The 22,195-nt window shown below is 55.7% G+C and overlaps 1 protein-coding gene across 1 annotated transcript in view; it reads right to left on the reverse strand.

Annotated features, from left to right (window-relative positions):
• Positions 1 to 22,195, reverse strand: part of Notch1 (notch receptor 1) — a 45,236-nt gene that overhangs the window by 11,322 nt on the left and 11,719 nt on the right. Inside the window, exons 3-22 of the mRNA XM_052181907.1 lie at positions 15,319 to 15,581; positions 14,403 to 14,741; positions 11,423 to 11,545; positions 10,725 to 10,958; positions 10,034 to 10,189; positions 9,699 to 9,884; positions 9,271 to 9,384; positions 8,429 to 8,542; positions 7,922 to 8,155; positions 7,732 to 7,842; positions 6,803 to 6,995; positions 6,213 to 6,358; positions 5,942 to 6,055; positions 3,981 to 4,100; positions 3,566 to 3,718; positions 2,644 to 2,872; positions 1,947 to 2,148; positions 1,028 to 1,181; positions 701 to 885; positions 156 to 288 (exon numbers count right to left, since the gene is read on the reverse strand). Of these exons, the coding sequence (XP_052037867.1) occupies positions 156 to 288; positions 701 to 885; positions 1,028 to 1,181; positions 1,947 to 2,148; positions 2,644 to 2,872; positions 3,566 to 3,718; positions 3,981 to 4,100; positions 5,942 to 6,055; positions 6,213 to 6,358; positions 6,803 to 6,995; positions 7,732 to 7,842; positions 7,922 to 8,155; positions 8,429 to 8,542; positions 9,271 to 9,384; positions 9,699 to 9,884; positions 10,034 to 10,189; positions 10,725 to 10,958; positions 11,423 to 11,545; positions 14,403 to 14,741; positions 15,319 to 15,581 (3,503 nt within the window). The remainder of the gene's footprint in view (positions 1 to 155; positions 289 to 700; positions 886 to 1,027; positions 1,182 to 1,946; positions 2,149 to 2,643; positions 2,873 to 3,565; positions 3,719 to 3,980; positions 4,101 to 5,941; positions 6,056 to 6,212; positions 6,359 to 6,802; positions 6,996 to 7,731; positions 7,843 to 7,921; positions 8,156 to 8,428; positions 8,543 to 9,270; positions 9,385 to 9,698; positions 9,885 to 10,033; positions 10,190 to 10,724; positions 10,959 to 11,422; positions 11,546 to 14,402; positions 14,742 to 15,318; positions 15,582 to 22,195) is intronic.

Raw genomic sequence — 22,195 nt, forward strand, 5'->3', positions numbered from 1 at the left:
GGGACCCAGGGAAGGTAGCACCGTGGCCTTTGGAGTCCATCTTCCTACTGAGATTCCTGTTCTGTGATCAGTTCTGAATCACTTTGGCCCCACAAGACAAGACTGAGTGATCTCTGGCTGGACCCTGCCCATGCCATCCAGGTCCCCACCCTTACCCTGTGTGCCTCTGGGGCAGGAGCACTTGTAGGTGTTGGTCAGATCAATGCAGGTACCCCCATTCTGGCAGGGCTGGGACAGACACTCGTTGATCTCCTCAGAGCAGTTAGACCCATGGTAGCCAGCCACACACTGTGGAGCAGCACAGGTCATCGCTTAGCTGGGGTTGCGGTACCATGTTCCCCACTTGCCTCGCAGGCCACACGCCTAGTTAGGCTACACTGTCAGCCCTGCAGTGAGGGCTTCGCCCAGCAGACCCCAGCAGGGACTCAATAAGTTAGTGTCCAAGGTGGGGAGGGGACAACAACTGCTCCCCCAGGGATGAGGTCTCGGAGCAGGTGTTAGGTATCACAAAACCATATAGGAAAGGGGTGCCCCAAGCCACTGCTTGGCATATTTCTCCTCCTCTAGCACATCTGTAATGTGACTGGATCCTGCACAGGTGTGTGCTCAGTCGGCCATGGTGCAGTAGCTCCCAGTCAAAAGCCCTCCTGCAACAACACTCACGCCGATACCCTCCCTGCTACCCCGGGACGGCCCACACCTTGCAGGAAAAGCCGCCAAGATAGTCAGTGCAGGTAGCCCCATTCTGGCAGGGGTTAGGCGAGCACTCGTCCACCTCATCCTCGCAGTAGCTGCCCGTGTAGCCTGCCTGGCAGTGGCAGTAATGCTTGTCTTCCTCATCCACACAGAACCCTCCGTGCTGGCATAGGAGCGTGACATCGATGCCTGTGGGGACAAGACGGAAAGGAGCTGTGACCTGGGCTCCAACTCTCGGGACTACTGCCCCTTCTCTCCTGATCTGGTAGGCACTAGGACGTTCCTGGCCGGAGCTGAGCCAGAGCCAGGACAGGTGGGCATGGCCGGTTACCTCGCTTCTGTGCAGCCACCTCGCAGGACACACTGAGCACGTCGCAGTTGAAGCCAGTCCAGCCGCTGCGACACTCGCAGTGGTACTGCGTGTTGGTCTGCCAACACTTGCCACCGTTCTTGCAGGGAGCCGAGTCACACCAGCGCACAAGGTTCTGAGGAGACAGGCGGTGGTCAGCCTCTCCCCAACCAACTCTGACCGCCAGGGCACTCTCCTGCCCAGGTCCTGGCTGGCTCTGAGTAGCACAGTGGCTCTCAACCTTCCTAATGCTGCAGTCCTTTAATACAGTTCCTCACGTCATGGTGACGTAAATTATCTCATTGCTTCTTCATAACTGTAATTTTGCTACTGTAATGTAAATATCTGATATACAGGATATCTGATATGCAACCCTCCTATTGGGGTCATGACCCACAGGCTGGGCACCGCTGAAATAGGGCATTCTATGCCCCGACTCCCCCACTCCTGCCCCCACCATCTCAGTAGGAACACACCTAAGAGCTCTCAGGCACAGGACTCACAAACACCTCCCGCCCTGGGAACAACATGGGACTGGGCTCCATGCCTCCCTTGCCCTCTTTCCAGGCTCTCTACAGCCCCCTGGCTGCCTTCCCTTGGACATCTTCCACCAGAAGCGAGCACTGCCCCAGGCTGCTTCAGATAGATGGCCACATAATGCACTCCACAGGAGTTAGGGCCTGGCTGGCATCCATGCCCACCTGTCTCCCCAGGAAGCACCCGACTGGGCATTTCCCCAGAGCACGTGGGTTCATTCTGGCTCCATCAACCCATGATGACACCAGGGAGCCCTCTCTGTTTCTGTGTCCCTGGCCCTCTGAAGGGAGTGTGGCCCAGGGCTGGGCAATGGGCAGTGGAGAGTCCTAGGCCTTCTGGGTCACAGCCTGCAACCCCAGCTCACCTGGCAGTTGAGGCCAGTGTAGCCCTGTGGGCAGGTACACTTATAGGTACCATAGCTGTCTTGGCAGGTGCCACCATGCAGACAGGGCCGCGAGTCACATTCATTGACATCATACTGGCAGTAGCTGCCGGTGAAGCCAGGAGGACACAGACAGGTGAAGGAGTTGATACCATCCACACAGGTGCCACCGTTGAAGCAGGAGCTGGAGGCAGACGAAGCAGAGAAGAGTGAGGAATACCCTAAGGTCCTTGCCAGGAGAAACAACTCTATGCCTGTCTGGCTGCAATACCCAAACCACGAGCGGAGATTTTATAGCGTGGTGGTTGAAAAGAAAAACCAAGGGCAAAATGAGAACACTGTAGGAAACACATCACACATCAGGCTAGAGACTGATATTTAACTCTAGCTTCCTGGCAACCAGGGCAAAAGGGGAACTAAGATGGATTACAAAGCTCTTGTTTGATAGGAGGCTAGTTCCCCAATTCTTCTGGATAAACTTCCTTGTTCTAAGTCACTGGAGGTCACAAAGGTCCCTTTCAGAGGGACACTGCAACGTAATGAACAATGTCACCTCAGCTCGATTCGTGCTGAGCGCCCACTGGGTCTGGGCAGGACGCCCGCTTGAGAGGCCATGCTGTCAAGACTTTGCATCCTTCACCATCTGTTTCTGTCCATCTCAGCCGAGGCTGGGACCCACCTCTCAGTACAGTCAGGAATGTTGTTCTCACAGTGGATGCCATTGAAGCCCGAGGGGCAGGTGCACGTGTAGCTGTCCACACAGTCGGTGCAGTTGGCACCATTGCGGCAGGGATTGCTGGCACATTCGTTGATGTCCTCCTCACAGAAAGCACCCTGGAAGCCAGGCAGGCAGTCGCAGAAGGCCGTGTTGATGCCATCAGTGCAAGAACCCCCATTGTGACACGGGTCTGGACGAACAAAAGGATGAGCCTTAGGGTGGCCACTGGCCATGCTATGGGGACCTGAGGCTGAGAAGGTGGGTGGGGTCGCAAGAGCTCACAGCAAGCCTCCATGACACTACTTGATGGGGCCCCTCACTTCAGGCTGATCCAGCCCTGAGCCTGGGATCTGCTCCGCATACGCTCCTTCCCTCAGACCCGCGGCAGTGGGCTTCACAGAGCAGTCATGGGAAGCCCATTCTGTTCCACACACACTGATAGTGCCAGGCAGAACCTCCCTCAATCTCTCCCTGTCTTTAGCTTTGACTCAGGATGGGGGCATCCCCAAAGCCCTACACAGCTCTATGGGTCCTGACAGCCCAGTGTCAAGGTTGAATACAGCTAGGCCCACGGCATCATTTTGAAGCCGGGTGCTTCTGCTCCATATCGCTCAACTGGGCTGGGAACTCCAGCAGCAAAGCCCATGTGAGGCACACACTGACCATGCGCCACAGCCACCTCCCGGCCCTTCTCCCGCCTCTGGCCTGTCTCTTTTCCGGCACAGGCAAATGAACTGAGCTGAAGGCACGGCTACCCACAGTCCTTCATGACTGCTGGGCACTAGGACTATTTCCCACCTCAAACTCGCAGCAGCTCCGTGCCATGTGTGCTTCGGGACAGAGGCACCTGACCACAGGATGGACAGAGCTGGGCACCACTTACTGGGTCGGCAGTCATCGATGTCGCTCTCACAGTTGCGACCCGTGTAGCCAGCCTGGCAGAGGCAGCGGTAGCCGCCATTGCTGTTCTGACAGGAGGCACCATGACGGCACGGGCTTTTCACACACTCATTGATGTCAATCTCGCAGGTTTGACCTGTGAGAACAAAATTCATTTGGTTACCTTCCCCCCGCCACCCTCTGAGCCTCTGTCCTAGCTGGTCTATCTCCAGTGCTTCCTCCTGACCTCTAGGAACAGAAGGCTATGGAGTTGGGATGGGAAGGGCCATCCAAGGTCATCTCCTGCTCATGGAGTTTCCCAGAGCAGGTGGCTCAGCACTGATGGGCTCATCTCTGGCCAGACCTCCTGACTTCCCACCCATCCTTGTCCCAGTCTGGTGGGACCAGGCAAGCCTCACCTTGCCAGCCTGTGGGACAGACACAGGAAAAGCTCTCGTAGTCCTCAGACTCCTTGCATACCCCGCTGTTTTTGCAGGGGCTGGTGGCACATGGGGCCAACACCACCTCACACGTAGCTCCTAGAAAGATACACAGTAGATAAGAACCCAGTGAACCGGCCCATAACGTCTTCCATAGAGAGAGATGGGGAGAGGAAAGAGGAATAGGGAGAGGAAAGAGGAATATGATTGGCCAGCCAGACTCTGGTCCCAAGAGGAATGACCATTAAAGACAGAAAGTTAGATATAAAGCAGAATCAAGTTTCTCTCTGAAACCCCCTTTTTTAAGTGTTTATGCATGTGGGTGTGTAAGAGTGTATGCAGAAGGAGAGACGGGTATCAGATGTCCTCTACCAACCCTGCACTTTATTCCTTTGAAAAAGAGTTTCACTGATTCAGAAGCTTTGCCATTTTAGTTAGGCTGGGCAGCCAGTGAGCTCTCAAGATATATCTGTCTCTACTCCCAAATGTTGGGGTTATAGGCATTTAGTGGTACCCTGTTTTCATGTAACAGGCTTCATGTTTCCACAACAAGCACTCTTTCTCCATGAGCCATCTATGTAGCTCTGGAAACCATCTCTCATCTCCCAAATGCTGCAAGATGAAGCCTGGGCCTTGCCCAACCGGAAAAACCTCAAAACAAGACCTTCCTACAACAGGTAGTTGAGCCTGGAGGATCCTGGCCTGCTCCCCATTGCAGGAACAACCTTGAGCTGATCCTAAGGCTTTAGGTCACAGGAGGCTCACTCCTGAGACAGAGCTACTGTGGCTACCCCAAGCATATCCCATTTGTGGAGAAGCCACATGGGTGCAGCCTCACGCTAGGACAGTGGGGTCTGATAACCGCCTGGGGGAGTCATGTGTAACCCAGGTGACTCTCCTTGTCATCTCAGCTGGCTTTCCTGTTTATGGTCATGGTTGGCTCCAGGAGCTAAGCAAGGAAGCCTTATCTTCCTTGTCTCCCACCATGTCCCCAGCCTGCTGGTGAGAGTCTCCAGGGCCTCTCTCTATCGGTTTCCACGGTGACCTGGGCAGACAGGAACTTTGACAGAGTTTCCGACAATTGTGCAAAGGGAAGCAGGAAGCAGGCCAGCAGGAAGCGGGTCAGCACGGCTTGACTCCTCCCGCTGGCCCCGAGAGCAGCAAGACCAAAAGGGACACGGGGTGTGCCTTGCTGCTGACAGTTTCCTCACTGAGCAACACAGGAGACAAAATCCAGGCCCTTTAACTTTGTCAAAGAAAACAGCATCCTGGTCACTAGCTGCCAGGCATCATAGGAATACTGGAAGGGCCTCTACCTTTGCAGACCCACGTGCTATGTCCAGAACCTAGCAGTAGCAGCAGCAGCAGCAGCAGCAGCATGAAGCCACCAGTATTCAGTGGCAGTATTGGGAGCTGCAGGGGTTGGGGCAATGTGGCCACGGCTTTCATGCTCAATGCACATCTCTCCTGCAGGGGGTCTACTTCTCTCCATTCCTTAGGCAGTGCCCATGGCAGGAGCCGCCTCTGTTCATCTGAACAGAGAGCTCCTTGTCTCCTCACACAAAGAAGCTGCCATCAAAGGAATCCCAGGCCCAGCCAGTAGAGGAGGGCAGCCAGGGCCCCCAGAGGCACAGGCAAAGTGGACACTGACCCATGCAGTATCTACCAGTCAGCCTCCTGGGCATTCTCTGGAGTCCAGTGCTCAGCTCACTCCAGATATACCAGATAAACACCCGGATACACACACCCTGGGGCTTCCTCCCTCTCAGGCATCCTCTGTGATTGCTCCTCTGGTGACTATCCCCAGGCCCAGGCCTAAGTGCTGCAGGACCTAAGACCCTCAGGGAGGAGCAGAACCTTCTTCAATGCCTGGTGAGCCCATATACTCTTAGCCCCACTAGCTCCCACCCGAGCCGACTGCAGTCCCTGGCTGCTCATACCTGTATAGGGCAGAGGGCAGTTGCACTTGTACCCGGCGACATCATCGATGCAGGTCCCCTGGTTCAGGCAGGGGTTGGAGGCACATTCGTTCATGTTGGTCTGGCAGTTTGGGCCTGTAGGAATATGAGCAAGAGGGGGTGGGCATGAGCCTCTGCCCTGCGCCCTAACTCAGGAGAGTCAGGAGCCTAGCCTGAGAAATGCTAGCTCATTAGGTGGACCATGCAAGAGGCCACCAGGGAGGACCCATCCTGCTGTCACCCCCACACTCACCACTGAAGCCTTCTCGGCAGGTGCATACGTAGCCACTGGTCATGTCCTTGCAGGTGCCACCGTTGACACAAGGGTTGGACTCACACTCATTGTTGTTGATGTCACAGTTTGTTCCGCTCCACCCAGGGGCACAGTCACATTTGTACCTACAGAGAGGCTTGGGCTGTAGCCTGGGCTCAGAGTCATCTGCTAAACTACAGTTCCAGTCTGAGGACAAGGACACATCATCTACTGGGCTAGAGGTGCCCACCTTGCCCAAGACCGTGCAAGGGTTCCAGACGGCGACAATGCAACCTTGACAATATACTGACCCTCTGTATAAAACTTTCATAGTTTTAATGAAGACTTTAGTAATCCCCTCCACCCCCACACACTAACAAAAGGCTGCTGCCACCACAAGTATCAGACAACTCTTTCAGTAGCCACAGTGTGCTTAAGGTCTATATCCTGAGCTGAGGCTAGCCAAGGAGGACACAGCCCAGGGATGCTGGGAAAACACTAAGGGCTGACCTCAGACAGGAGCACCCATTCTCTCAACCCGGGTCTGCCCCAGGCTTCTAGCTGGTACCTCCCAGGCCAGTCTGCCATACCCGTTGAGGCCGTCCCGGCAAGCTCCGTGGATGCAGGGGTTACTGTTGCACTCGTTGACCTCAGACAGGCAAGTGGGGTCATGGTAGCCCTCGGGGCAGCGGCAAGTGAAGCCTGCAATGCCGTCCTCACAAGTTCCCCCGTTGTGGCAGGGGCTGCCCGCACATTCATCAATGTTGACATTACACATGCTTCCTGTGGGAGGGAAGGGGCTCAGACACCAGGCCTGCCACCCAGAGCCCACCCCTCCTGGTGCTGGACCTGGCTGGGCCTAAGTTTCCCCTTGTGCTAATCTATGACATGTTGAGCTATGGTAAAGTGCCTTATGTAGCAATGAGCTGCATGACAGTAGCTTCAGGGCCTCATGTGTTGCAGTCTGGCCACAAACTCACATGTAGCTGAGAATGACCTACAGGGTGCGAGGGTTACGACATAGGCCACTGCGTCTGGTTTATATGGCCGTAGAACTGAACCCAGGGCTTTGTGCATGCTAGGCCAACACCTTACCAACCAAGTCATTCTTCAGCCAAGCTTTACTATAGCCTTGAGACCCATTCTCTTCGGCCCTCTTAGAGTACCTCTGGGACAGAGGTACCACTGTCCCTCTGGTGGACAAGGTCCCCAGGGCTCAGAGAAGCTAAGGATCTTATCAGATCTAAACATGTGTCCAAAGGCCTGGTGTCAGAGCTCTGGCCACACTACTTCAGCCTACTTCAGGCCATTAAGTCTGACACAGCCAGGGCTGACACTGACAGGGAAGAGAAGGCATGTGGAGGCCACCTGGTCTTTATGATAGATACCTCCACTGGTTGGCAGACCAAGACCTGGGTAGTGGCCATCCAGCTTGTGTCACTCAGCCCTTGGAGCCCTGCTAACCCCAGACCTCATTCATCTGATGACTCTAGGGTTGGCCTTGACATCTGCCGCTCACCTGTGTAGCCTGGTTCGCAGGCGCACTCGTAGCCATCGATCTTGTCCAGACACGTGCCAGAGTCACAGGGGTTGCTGGCACAGTCGTCCAGGTTGATCTCACAGTTGGGTCCTAGGGGCAGTGTGACATGTGGTCAGCTTCCAAGCCCGGCCTCACCCTTTTCCACCCACTGCCAGCTCTGGCCAGTCACCTGTGGTTCCCTTGAGGCATAAACAGAGGTAGGAGTTGTCACGGTCCTGGCAGGTGCCCCCGTGGCGGCACGGCTGGCTATGGCACTCATTAATGTTGGTCTCACAGTGATGGCCCGTGTAGCCTGGCTGGCACAGGCAGGTAAAGGTGGCCACACCGTCCTTGCAGAAACCGTAGTGACAGGGGTCAGGGTCACACTCGTCAATGTCCACCTCGCAGTGGGTCCCCGTGTAACCTAGATGGCAGGCAAGGTAGGCACTGGTGAGCTTCAGGGCCAGCTGCTCTCTCAACACTCAGTTGGCCACACCGTGGCAAACCATTGAGCAGGCCCAGGGCATCACACACCTTGCAATGTTCTCATTACTCCTGCCTGGAGTCAAAGCAGAATTAAGTTCCTGACTCTCAGATGATATAGCCCCAAACTAAGCCTCCCCAGTTTCTTGCCCCCTTCTTGCTACTATCTAGCCCCAAGAGTCCCTGTCCCCAGATCCTGCACTGCCTCTCGTACCTTCTGTGCACACGCAGGTGTAGGTGTTGGGCCCGTCCAGGCACTTGGCACCGTTCTGGCATGGTGTGCTGGCACACTCATCCACGTCATATTGGCACAGGTGTCCGCTGAAGCCTGTGGCCAGAGAAGACAACATGGTTGTATCTGACAGTATCCTAGCCCCTTGGTTGCTACCCACAAACCCTAGAGTTAGTTGAATGCCTGCTCCCTCACATGGGCTCCCTAGAGGGTAATTTAGCACCAGGGGCCACTGACCTCCAGCCTTCAACCTGCCCTTGTGTCCTGCCCCTTGCACCCTGCCCCTCTGATCGGCTCCTTGTTCAGCACTGCTCAGTGGCTGCCTCCCTGGCCCCACAGAGGAGCCTTTTTCCTAAGTAGCCTCTGGTTGCTATGGTTACAGCTGCACTAGGCTGTGAATGGGACTCCCCTAGCTCAACCAAGTCTAGGAAGGCTGATTTACATCTCAGAAGGCCCAAGGCCTGGTCCAGCCCTGGGGTAGGCAAGAGACACCTTCCCAGGGCCTTCACCCTCCCCCCCAAGTCCCTCCAAGCCCTTCCTTCCCAGCCACACAGGTCAGATCCCCACACTCTGTCCTTAGTCCCATGACCATCAAGCAGAGGACAGAGCCAAGCGGGCAGACTCTCCTCTCTCAGAAGCACTGCAGCTCATAGCTGTTCTTCCCTTCTGCCAGGCTCCTTACAATGCCCACCGCTCACAGGGGCCTTTCCCTTTTGAGCAAAGCCTGAAAACATCCTAGTCAACTCACTGGCAAAGTCCTCCCTCAAAGGAGTCTGGGAAGAGAGCGTGAGGACACAGGTCCTGTGATAAGTAGTTGGCCTCACCTTTGGGGCACTGACACAGGAACTCATTGATCTTGTCCACACAGTGGCCATTGTGCAGACAGGGGCTGCTGGCGCATTCGTCCGTGTTGATCTCACAGTATACACCTTCATAACCTGTGGACGGGAGATGATGAGACCGAGGATGGCTCGGGAGGCCCTTCTGGAGCCCAAGCTGAAGACTCGGGAGAGAAATGGCCTTCCCTCCTACAGGCCTGGTGTGCCCACTGTGGTTCTTGTCTGTATCTGCTCTGGGTCTATGTGCCCAATTCTGGGTACATTCTCCACTCTGTCCCGTTATCCTGGCCTCGGTTTCCCAGATGCTACCAACCATGACAGAAATCTTACTTGAAGCTATGCAGTCTTGACTCATTCTCCTGCTCCCTGCTCTTGGAAGCCCCCGTGGTGGTGGGAAGTGGCGGAAGACATACCTGGCATACATATACACTGGAACTCCCCGATCTGGTCCAGGCAAGTGGCGTCATTCTGACACGGGTTGGAGATGCACTCATTGACATCAATCTCACAGCGGGGCCCTGTGTAGCCCTGTAGACACTGGCACTCAAAAGAACCGAGTGTGTTGAGACACTTGCCTGCGTGCTCACAGGGGTTGGCACCTGGTGAGGGAGGCATGGATGAGGGCTCATCTGGCCTTCTGGCCTCCAGACCTCCCACAACGCCCCAGCCCATGCCATCAAACTTGTGGTTCTCCCCTCGGTGACAGCCAGCCTGTTCCTGCTGCCGGTGCTCTCCCACCTGCACCTACCCAGAGCACACTCATCCACGTCCTGGCTGCAGGCTGGCCCCGTGTACCCCGAGGGGCAGGTGCAGATGGCCTTGCCGTTGACAGGGTTGGTGTCGCAGTTGGAGCCCTCGTTGCAGGGATTGCTGATGCACGCATCGTTGAGGTGGCACAGCAGACCTAGACAAGGCAGCTACGGTGAGTGGGCACTGCTTTTCCCTATTCTGGGAGTAACAGGTTGTTGCAGCTGGGCCATCCTCACCCAACACCCTGGAATGAATGTCTGTGACCCACTCAAGCATCCCACAAAGTTCAGATCACCAGGATCTGAACTTTGTCCACCAAGGCTTACTGGGTCACTGCTGGAGTTTTCTCTCCCCCATCACCTTCCTAAAACAGGGTCTCACATATTCCAGGCCGAACTCAAGTTTGCTATATACTAAAGATGGCCTTGAACTTTGGATCCATTCTTCCCTGGGTGTTGGCTTGACAGGCATGTGCCACTACCTACAGTTTATGCGGCACTGGGGATTGAATCCAGGACCCTGTGCATGCTAGGCGGCCACTCTACCAACTGAGCTGCAGGCCCAGCCCTGTACCTGTATCTGAGCGAAGCTGACCCCTCCCACCTCACTCACAGCGCCCCAGGTGTTGCCACCAGGGGTGGTGAGCCAACCAAGTCCCCTTCTCCCGGGAGAGCCCTTCACTCACTCACCTGTGCGCCCATGCGGACACTCGCAGTAGAAGGAAGCCACACGGTCGTGGCAGGTGGCACCCTGGAAACAGGCGGCACTGGCACAGTCATCAATGTTCTCACTGCAGTCCTCGCCGGTCCAGCCATTGACACACACGCAGTTGTAGCCACCGTGGGTGTTGTGACAGGTCCCGCCATTCTGGCAGGCGTTGGGCATGAGCTGACACTCGTCCACATCCTCTGTGCAGTACTGACCTTCGAGGGGCCACAGCACCATCAGCCTCAGCTACAAGATGAGCTCCCTGCTCTGGGCTGTGGGGCTGAAAGCCACTCTCTCCAGGAAGTCTTCCTAGATGGCCTGTGCAGCCAGCAGGTTACCCTATTCTCTAGCCCAAAGGGCTGTCTGTCATCTCATGGTCGACCTGGTTATCATTCACCAGTGGGCCCCCTGAGGACAACCTTGTATTTATCCAGAATGCTAGACTCCTGTACGACTCAGTGCTGGGGACCTGATTCTGGACAGGAGCTGCTAATAGCTCACAAGAACCATCTAGTGCTGAGCTAGCCCAGGAGCTGCCCCATGCTACTGTCTCCTGAGCTACCCTGGGTCTTGCAGCATGGGCTTCCGTAGCATGGAACAGAGTTCAGACCTCCCTACCACTCCGTTGTGTGCAGTTTAGTTAGTAGAAAGCTGCCGCATGCAAGTCCCATGTACATACCTGTCCACTCCGGTGGGCAGCGGCAATTGTAGGTATTCACACCATCCACACAGGCACCCCCATTCTTGCAATTGTTTCCTGGACAGTCATCCACATTTTCTTCACAGTTCAGTCCAGCAAAGCCTGTGGGACAGGGGCCAGCAGGTTAGCCTGACCTTAGGAGTCTCCTGAGGAGTCTCAGGTGGGCTCTGGTATCTTCAGATTCTGGACGGACCTGCAATGGTCTGCTCTGGACAAGGCATCTATCTATCCTTCCATGACATCCCTACTCCTGCGTCCACAGGTGACAGTTCCTCTCTAGACAGTCACTATGTAAAGAGCTGCCTTAACAGACAGGGATCCAGGGACATAGTGGCAGAAGGTTCTGCCACAAAACCACTAACCAAGTTTCTGGTGATTGCACACTGGGGTTGTCTACACTGAACCAGTGGGGGCAGCCATGAATACCTAAAACTGCTGGAGCTAAAACTGGGGCTTGAGTTGGAAACCAGAGTGGTGGGATCCAGGCAAGCCTGCTCAGTCAGAACCTGTGATTTTCTCAGGGCACAGCCAGGGCAATCATCTCTCCTCCACAGGCTAAGGCAGCCCATCTAGCCTGGGGCTGGGCCCCAAGGTGTGGCCTGCAGCGTGGCCTTCATGAGGGCCTCCTCAGCAGCCAGTTAGCTATTAATCTCCTCAACTCCCGCCGGTTCAATGATCAACCCAGAAAGGCGAGTCTGGCAACAGCCAAACCTGCAGCCAGTTACTAATTAACACCATCTCTGGGGATGCCTTTGAACCCCTCCTGCCCTTGGAGAAACCACCTGTCTGCCTCCTCCTCAAAGATGCCCCTCCACTCCACCATCTTGCACCACAGCAAGAAGCTGGAGGCTTGTGAAAGGCTTACCTAGGTGAGGGAGGAACCAACTTGGAGCCTAATGCCCACCTAGGGGTCAGCAAGACCAAACAGCTTGTCTCGCTGCCTGTGCAGAGATTTATTCTAGCACAGAGCAAGCTTTTAGGAATAAGCAAGCCTGGAGGTGCCCTGAGCAGGTGGAGAAGGATTTCACTGGGGGAGAGGAGAAGGAATCAGAGGTCCTATGTGGAGCTTGGCCAAAGCCACCTCTGCCTGTACAGCATCCTCCAGGGATTGTGAGAGCGTGAGGGGACCAGATGTGGCTCAGCAGGATACACAGGAGCCAGAGTCACTTCAATTCTCTGTCAGAGCTCTTAGGGTTAAGTTCTGTCCCGATCTTAGTTCCTTACATCACCTTAGTTCATTCACTCTTCAGGAAACCTGGTACAGAGCTACCTGAAAACGCAAACGCTGGCTGTAACTGTGCCCAGAGTAGATTCCCTTCAACAGCAATTTGGGTGGACAATTTTTACCTCTCCCTGCTCTGGAAACAGCCTATCTCCACACAAGATAGTAGTGTGCATTCTCTCTTTAGGGGTGACACATGAAGCCCACCCAGCCCTTGCTTCCATCCTGCCCACCTCCCAGCACTCTGAGCTCACCCAGCCCACCCTGTCAGAGGTGACTTGGTAGCAGCTCCGTGCACAAGCTCCTAGAATGAGGCTGCTTTCTCTCAGTCGGCAAGACAGATCCAGTCTAGCCTCTCAACATAGGTTCTAACACCTGAGGGCTTATGTGGCCACCAAGACGGATCTGAACCCAGAGCCCTGAGGCCCTACTGCGCATGAAGAGCCTGTCCCAGCCTCCCCCAGAGAGGCTGCAGGGTGCGCAGGCAGCTGTTTGTTACCTCCAAGCTTGCCCAATAACTTTCAGGAAATGCATAAGCCAGTGTCTGCACGCAGAGTCTCGGGGCAGGTTCTGCAGGCTCGGGGCAGAAGAGAACTTCCCTTTCTCAGGGTGTAAGGGTGGCCCTGGGGTTGCAAAGGGAGTGGCCCCAGCAACCAAATCTATTCCTATTTCCTGAGCCCACTCCTCCTTCCTCTCAACTGCCTGGTATGTTGAATCACCCCACCCTTGCCAAAAGTGGATTGGTGGAAACTCCACGCTGCCTCAAATCTCTGAGTTACCATTGTCAGGGCAGCCACAGAAAGGACTAGGCCTCATCCCTGCAGAGAGATCAGGCACAGTAGGAAGGACACTGCAGAGGAAGTTATGAACAACGTGAGGTCCCTAAGGCCCTCAAGGCCCTGCTATCTAATCACCATCCCCAGAGACAGGGGAAACCCCAGGGACTGCCCATGACATCGTGCTCCCCTAACATACAGAGACTCACATGTGGATGCCAAACAGCTCATAAAGGCAGGCTGGCTCCCCACCCTAAGAGGCTCAGGATATCGACATGGTGGGTATTAGTTGGCTATGGGTCGGGGAGGCCCAGCGTGAGGAAAACACCAAGGGAAGGCATTCCTATCAGCAGAAAGAAGGCTTGGTGGGCTGAAGAGATGGCTCAGCAGTTAAGAGCACTGGCTGCTCTGCCAGAGGTCCTGAGTTCAATTCCCAGCAACCACATGGTGGCTCACAACCATCTGTAATAGGATCCGACGCCCTCTTCTGGTGTGTCTGAGGACAGTGGACTCATATACAGAAAATAAATCTTAAAAAAGAAAAAGAAAGAAAGAAGGAAGGAAGGAAGGAAGGGAGAGAGAGAGAGAGAGAGAAGAGAAGAGAAGAGAAGAGAAGAGAAGAGAAGAGAAGAGAAGAGAAGAGAAGAGAAGAGAAGAGAAAAGAAAAGAAAAGAGGCTTGGGGGTTATACACCACGCTATCTGGATCTCAGCCGATGGCCCAGACAGAAACAGACCAGCGGGACCTGACACACTGGGAGTGTCACCTGGCTTCTGGTGTCCCTAGCCTGACCTGTTATCACAGCACACCTAAGGCTCCACGGCTGCTGCCCTTCTCTGAGCTCCTTTCCGGGTTCCCTCCAAAGGGCATTCGTTCTTTTTCTGCATCCTTCAGGCTTGACAGTGGAACATGCGCAGGCATGGGCACCGGGCTCGAGGCCAGCACGCTGAGATGGGACCTACCTGGCAAGCAGGCGCACTCGTGGGTGGTGTCCCCTGTAGGGCGGCAGGTGCCTCCGTTCTGGCAGGGTGAAGGGCTGCAGGGCACGTAGAGCAGTTCACAGTGCGGACCGGTGTGGGTGGCACGGCAGGCACAGCGATAGGAGCCGATTTCGTTGTGGCAGGTGCCCCCATGTCGGCACAGCCCAGGGTTCTGGCTGCACTCGTTAACATCCTGCCTGCAGGTGGGGCCATGGAAGCCGGGCGGGCAGCCACAGATATACGAAGACTCAAAGGGCAGGCACTGGCCACCATTGGCACAGGGGTTGGAGGCACAGGGATCGGCCTGCTGGCATGATTTTCCTAGGGGGCAGGGAAGAGGGTCAGCTGTTGCCAGGGCCTCCCTATGAGCCCATGGTAGATTTGGACATCACGGAGGTACCAGCCAGGGATAGATCTAAAGGGTTATCTTCATGATTCCTATTAGTACCTGTTGCAAAATGTGCCCATCTTTCTTTATATAGAAGACTGGAAGTCCTAAGAGAGCAAGTGACTGCTCAGGGACAGAAAGTAGGAACGGCAGTCTAAAAGGCAGTACCTAGCTGTCTCCTGGACCCCACATATATAAGCAGTGGCAACTCGAGGCCTTGACAAGGAGGTGGTAAGACCAGGGCTACTTGAGGACCTGTCCTTGACTCATAGAAACAGTGAGGGTTTGGGGCCCTGGAACAGGAAAGCTGAAAATCAGATAGTTTGGGGCTGGAAAGGACCAGAGTTCCTGAGGAACCCCCACGATTTTTCTGGATAGTAGATCCCAGCTTCACTCTAAGCAAGAAGATAAAGTTTGGTGTACTGGAGTATCTCAAGTCAACAAGGATAGGGTAGGCCGGGGCCTAAAGGTCCCAAACTATGAAGTCCACAGCCTATCTACAGCCCTTACCTGACCACCCTGGCGGGCAGCGGCACTTGTATTCTGTGAGAGTAAGCAGGTCACAGGTGCCCCCGTTTCGGCAGGGGTTGGCCAGGCAGGCATTGTCCAGAGGTGTCAGGCAGAGGGGTCCAGAGAAACCCAGGAGACAGCTGCAGGTATAATCCACGGTGCCGCCATGGTCCACAACGTGGCATGTTCCAGCATTCTTACACGGCGTGCTGAGGCAAGGGTTGGGGTCCTGGCATCGCTGGCCCACAAAGGCTCCGCTGCAGCTGTTGACAGACATGTAGGGAAGTTAGCCCCCCAGCCCTCTTTCCTCATGGCCACAGCTACCTGACCCTGGGCAGTAGGTGCACCTGGAATCAGGCTCTAGAGTGGAGGTGCAGCGACTGCTGGGGGGGGGGGGGGCTGAGACAGAGGTTTCTGTGATGATGTAAGCTCTGGAGCATGCATCAGCGCCATGGAGGCGCTCACTTTAAAGTGGTTACTTTCACATAAGTGAACTCCACCTCAATAAAAAGGAAATAATAACGGCTGTTAATTGGGGCCAGGCTAGAGGCGAGGCCAGCCTGAATTTCAAACCAGGCAGATTTCAAACCTGGGTCTATACTCGCAGCAAGCCATGGAGAAGGGGCCCCTGCAGGCCCAGCAGAGCCCCCCCTTCCGCCCCACCCTGTGGGGGGTGTTGACAGGACTCTGTGAAACTCTCATTTAGGAGGCTGGCCTGCTTCTTTCTCCCAGCTTCTGTCACAAATCTGTATCATCTGGGCAATAAAAGAGTTCACGGTTCCTTCCACTTTCAAACATCAATGGCGCAGTGACGGCGGGAAGCAGAGCTGACTGGAGCTTTATGTGCTTTCTATCTGTTCAGTCCCTGCCCTGTAGCAAGGGGGCTGTGCCAGGATGCAGGCTGGCACCCATTCTCCACAACTCAGCTCTCAGACACAGGTTCCTATCAAACCCCCACCCAAAATGACACCCCCTCAGAGACAAATAAAACCTCCAGACAGAAGTCCTCTGTACCACACACCAGCAGCATCAGCACCGTCCTCTGAGGACATGGTACATTGACGGATCGAGGCTGAATGCTTGTTCCCCCTCCAGACAGGTGAGGGGAGGGTTTCCCATCCCCAGCCTTAGGCTCACTGGTTCCCTGCAGGGACAAGCTCAGGGCCCACCACTGCCCAGCCTCAGCAGCCTCCCCAAGCCACCTGCCTGCCTAGCTCCCAGAGCCTGGGCCGTAAATCCCTGACCCCACTCCTGCCCCACCTCCTGGCCCCACACTCCCACAGAAGGCTCTGGGAGCCGCCAAGCCAAGCTCTTCCCAGAGGCAAAGGCTCTGAGGCAGAACGTGCTAGCTGACAGCGCAGCCCCTATGGCACAGTCACAGCCAGGTGCTGGGTAGACACAGGCCCTGTCAACAGCCATCCTGATCTCCAGGGCCTGCTCACTGGCATGCAGACTGCCCCTTGACACATACACCCCCAAGCACCCAAAGCTATGGCTGTAACTTGCCTCAATCCCTACCTCCTGTCAATCTGTTAGTCCCAGCTTGCTTCTGAACAGCTATTTATAATCAACGCCCCCTCCCTGTGTGAGGGTGGCCCCAGGAGAGCCTCCCCACTAAGAGCTGCTGGAGGCAGCGTGGGGCCTGGGGTCAGGTATCTCAGCAGAAAGAACTGGGAGGCATCTGTCCTCTCTGAAGCCTTTCATCTGTGTCTACCGCTTGGGTATGGAAGACACAAAATGGCCACTCTGGTCACCATCTGTTGCCAGAAGCCAAAAGTCTCAAACCAACTGGCTTAAAGAAAACAAATCACACCCCCACACCCCGGGGAGTTAACTCAAGCCTTTGCAATAGTTCCTGCCCAGCATGGGAAGTGTGTGTTTGGTGTGGGGGATGGGGTGGGGTGGAGATGGGGGGTACCCTTGCAGGGCACCACCCCGCCAGGGTGGCCAGCCCCTGAGATCCACACCTGCTTCTCTGCGGCACCTAGGCTCTGGTACAATCAGCCTTGGGGAGGCTAGGTTTTTGCCTTCGCAGCTACTCATGGATCCAGTTACCAGCCCGCCAGAGAGGCTGCTGGGAGCCTGGGATCTGCCCGCCAAGGCTGGCCCCTGGAAGCAGCCTCCTCTCTGGATCAATGCCCCTTTGTCGAGCAGGGTTGGCCTCGGCCCACTTGGAGAAAAGGTTTTTTTTTCTTTCCCAGCCATTGGTGAAGTTACGGGAGGGGGGAGTGTTAAGGGACAGAGGGGGCTTCATCTTCAAAGCCAAAGGGAGTTGCCCTCCACCCGTTCCTGCAGGCTAAGGGAGTGGGGGAGCTCTAGGCAGCGAGACTGAGGCTCCAAGAGGCGGGAAGATTTCCCTGGGTGGGAAAAATGGGGCAAGCCCAATGCCACACTAGGTCTCCAGTCCTCAAGCAACCCCCTGCTAGGTCTCATAGGGTAAAGACACTGAACGCAACCAAAGGCTCCAAACTTGCTCTGCTGTTTGGAGCTCTCCGACCATGGGCTTTGTCCCCTACAGCACCCCGAATAGGAATAGGAATGACAATTAGAAGACTAGGGAAACCCGCCTAGACGGGACGCGTTCTTGCCAACACTGCTGTATTCCGCTGGACCAGCAAGGGGGAAAATACGGCCAATAAATCAGGCGCCGGCAGCACGGACAAAGGGCAGCAGGGAGCAGGTGCATCTGTGGAGGGGACAGCTGCTCCTGCTGGGCGCGGCCAGCCGCCAACACCAGCGGGTGGGGCAGGAGCTGGGAAGCTGGTGGCCAGAGAAGCTCCTCCGTGGGGGAATGTGGTGTCTGAGAAGGCCCATTGTCTACCCCGCGGCCACCCTGGGCTTGGGCATACCACAGTGCAGGCATGTTGCTTAGCTGGGCCTACAAGCATGGCTGAGGCTGAGGCACCACCAGCATTGGTGGAGGAACAGCAGGGCCACTGGATAGGACCATCCCTCAGATGCCTGGAACCACGTGGCAGGGTAGGTCTAGGGCAGTGGGCTGGGGGACAGACAGCAACGGCTCAAAGGCCCTTCTCCTCTACCTGTGGCCTACCTGTCTGACCGCTGTACCGCCTGGCCACGTTCTCTCCTCACACCATGCAAATGTCCCTAAGAAGGAACACTGAGGCCACAGCTGGACTATAGTCCCCCAGCGCCAGTGGATGTGAGCAACATGGAGGCGTGACAGCCCTACATGGGAAGCCTCACTCACTGGGGAGTCCTTGAGCACCAACCAGACTGACCCAGGATGTCCTCTGCCTCCTGTCACCTCCTGTCACCTCCTGTCTAGGTCGGGAAAGACCCTCCCAGGACTGAAAGGTGGGACTTCCTCAGGATGAGAGCCTGAACCATCAAGGAGACAAGAACCACCCGTGTTCCGCGATGCTCCCCCCTGGCGCTCAGGGCCTCCGCAGTGGGAACCCAGCCATGGCAGGTGTGCCCTCTCCTTACTTCCTTCTTGGGACTCCCTAGGGCACCTGCTTCTCCACTCTGCCTCTTCTGCACCACATACTCCGTTGCCTGGGGTGTGACCTGTCCCACTGTGGCTGGCTGCAGGTGAGGAATAGGCAGGCTGGGGCCCCGGGGAGGGGGTGGCTTCCGCAGATGCAGAGGAGTACAAATGGCCCCTGTGCCTGTCATCCCACCGCTGCTGCCTGAGCGGCTTCAGCATTTCCACTGTGCTGCCTCCCCCTCCCTGGCAGCGCCACTCCATGGAAATGTGACTCCCCAAAGCATCCAGAGGCAGATGTTGCAGTGGCCTCTCACCCGGGACTAATTCTAAATTGTGCTGTTTTCCTTTCTAAACTACATGGCCATCTGCTGCCCCCAGGGGACAGATGACAGCTTTCTCCACCCCAAAATGAGGAGGGGGCAGAGGGACTGGAGCATGAGTTCCTTAGCTCCTGCCCTTGGTGGGTTTATGGCCAAGTAGGGCTGGGGAAGGGAGTAGAAGGTTTACTAGACTTGAGATAGCTGGGGTGGGGGTGGGGTGGGGGTGGGGTAGGCTGTCAACACTGGAGTCCCTTCACTGGCTTCCCAGAACCCAGTGGCCAGAGGAACTTGAGAGAGAAAGCACTTCCAGAAGGGGGTAACATAGTCTTGTGGGACCCTCCCAGTGCTACTTCAGCTGCTACATGGTGGGGTGGAACTCTCTCAGCTTGGCCTCAGTTTTGCAAGAAAGCAATGTGTGCAAGCAAGTGAGCACGCATGTCAAAGGGGGAGGTTGGAGAGAGGCCCTTGCAGCAGGCACCAGCAGATCCAAGGTGCTGAGGGACTCACACTCTGGGCATGGCTAGGTCTGAATCACAAAGGTCCAGTCCTGTCCCTTAAGGATTCAACAGTATTCATTGCACAGGTAAAACATTTCGTCTGAGGACTGGATGCACCACAGGCCCCATCTGAGGTATCTGAGCTCCTAGGGCCCAGAGGACACACCAGATCTATGATCCAGAGGCAGAGGGTGGGCAGAGGGTGGCTCAGTGCATGACTGCATACCTCAGGCCCCCAGCACCGCTGAGAGCATCTGGCACCAGGTCATGGTGGTGGAGGGAGCCCCTGTCTTCATTATCCTGCTCTAGCTGAAGCCCTTGTTCTGCAAGCTCCCACTCAACAAGTGCTGACTCTTCTCCCGTACCCAAGGGATGGCGCGATGCAGGTCCCTACCCCAGCCTGGCTTTGTTCTGTTCAGAGAAAACACCGTAAAGTTGGCTGCCTGCCACCCAACTTTCGCACAATAGGTCTCAAACCAGGCCTACCTCTCACTCAGAGCCCACCTTGTGGGGTTTTCACAGGGTCACAATCCCAGTTCCATCCATGGCAAAGGCTTCTGGGGCAGGAGCCTCAGCCCTGGGACCTGAGCGGAGGCCAGCCTAAGGCCCCTAAATCTCAGTGCCTCCCTGAAGGAAGGTGCTCACCTCACAACAGGCTGAGTGACTTCCTGGTATTCTCCCTGGTTCAGAACAGCAAATGCAAACTCCAAAAGGCAGGGGACCCCTACAGACCACCGTTCCATTCCTTCTCTTCCCCACAGACCTCAAGGCAAAGAGTATACAAGAGCCTGGCTTTCCTGCTGGTAAACCTGCCTGGATCCAGACATTTGTCTGAGGATCATTTAGAACATGATGCGAGAAGAGCCCTCTTCAACCTCTTGGTCTCGTGCCTTCACAGCCCCGACCCAGCTTCCTTCCCCACTGTGCCCACACAGGCATGCAGGCAGCTAGCCATGCACTACTAGCACTGTCCCCAGAGGGAACAGCAACACTGCCTCTTATGACTAGTACCTGTGCCTCCCCTGTGCCAGCAGAGGAGGCGGGCAGGAATAACTGAACTGTGGACTCCTCCCAGCCTCCGAGGCCTTAGGGACCCTGTTTCCCACAGCAGCAGGAAGCTGAGAAGACAGACAGAGTTGTGGAAGGCAGACTCCCCTGCACCAAACATCAGCTGCTGGTCAGTCTAGGACGGCAGTGGACAGAGCAGGGACGTGGGTCACAGCTAGGGTAGGCAGGGCATGCCTACAGGTGGTCACAGGGCTGGCCAGGATGGAGGCCAGGCTCCAGGCTTTACAGCTCAAAGAACCACTCCCAGCACACTCAGCTCTTTTGTCTCCAAATCTTTCCCCCCAGTTACATCCTTGGGTGGTTTAAAATATGCTGAAAGCGGAAGCTCCGGAGAAGCACAGGCTTCCTGGCCTGGCTCAGGGAAGCCCTTTGTGTGGGAGACAGTTGAGGCTGGAACCTGCCCTCCAGGGAAGCCACCTTTTCCCACTACAGGGAAAACAATACCCCCTCCCCGCTGCCCCCTGTGAAGGCCCTGCTGAGGGGACACAAAGGCTGGGGGGGGGGCATTAAACAATTTCCTGAAGTTGGTCTGTGGGAAGTGGCAACCCTCTGGAGCAGGGGTGGGAGACTCCACCCAATCTGCCCCTTCCACTATTGGTGAAAGCACCATCCAGCAAACAGGGGTCACCAGGAAGCAGGGGTCACTGCTAGGGTGTGAAAAACACCTGCTTAAGCTCCTGCCTCCACTAGGGACAGTTTCCTGCTTGATCGTCCCAAAACACAGACAGCCCCGAATTGCAGACAAGGCTAGGAATGTGTCCTCCTTTGGCACTCTGCAACGCGTGCCAGCAATTTTGAGAGGTCCCTGGGACTCACGGGACAAGCCTCTGTGTGTGCAGCAGTACCAAGGTTAGGAATGGCCGCAGCAGACAACTCTAGGCCTCTCTGGCCTGTGTAGGGTGGAACTCTGCCCTGGACCTGAAGCTGCTCCGACTAAGCAGAGGGAAACGTTTCGTCCAGAGAGAGATTAAGCCAGACATCCCACACGGAGATCTACACCGAAGCCAAAAGCAGTATGGCACCTGCCCATCTCCGCTTCCCCAAATAAATGTGAAGATGGTGAGAGGGAGCTGTCCAGAGGCTACTCTGTCTCCCTGTCCCCTCGCCCACCATCAAAGTCCAAAAGAGAAGATGCTCCCACCTAGCTAAACTGGTCCTTGGATGCCAGAAGCCTCACCTCACTAGACCCTTACTACAGTCCTGGAGGTAGGCGAGGCCCATTTTACAGATAAGAAGACAGAGGCTTAGCAGGCTCTGAATATACATTCCAGATTCTGTAGTGCTTAATTCCTGTTGCCCACAGAGGAACAGCCTTGGTTCACAGAACAGTCACAGGTAAGACAGAGTAGCAGAGGCTCCCTGGGAATCTGAGAAGTTCCCTGTATCCCAAACAGCCTCATCTCTTTGGTCACCTGATCTCCCCAGGGGGGTGGTGGGGAAAGGGCAAAGGCACATACAATGGGGGAGTTTGGCTGAAACAAAACTCCTAGGATGGGGGCAGGGTTCTCAGTGAGGGACCCAGGAACTGGGAAGCCCCTGCC

The sequence above is a fragment of the Apodemus sylvaticus genome, chromosome 5 (assembly GCF_947179515.1).
Source record: "Apodemus sylvaticus chromosome 5, mApoSyl1.1, whole genome shotgun sequence".
Lineage (NCBI taxonomy): Eukaryota > Metazoa > Chordata > Mammalia > Rodentia > Muridae > Apodemus > Apodemus sylvaticus.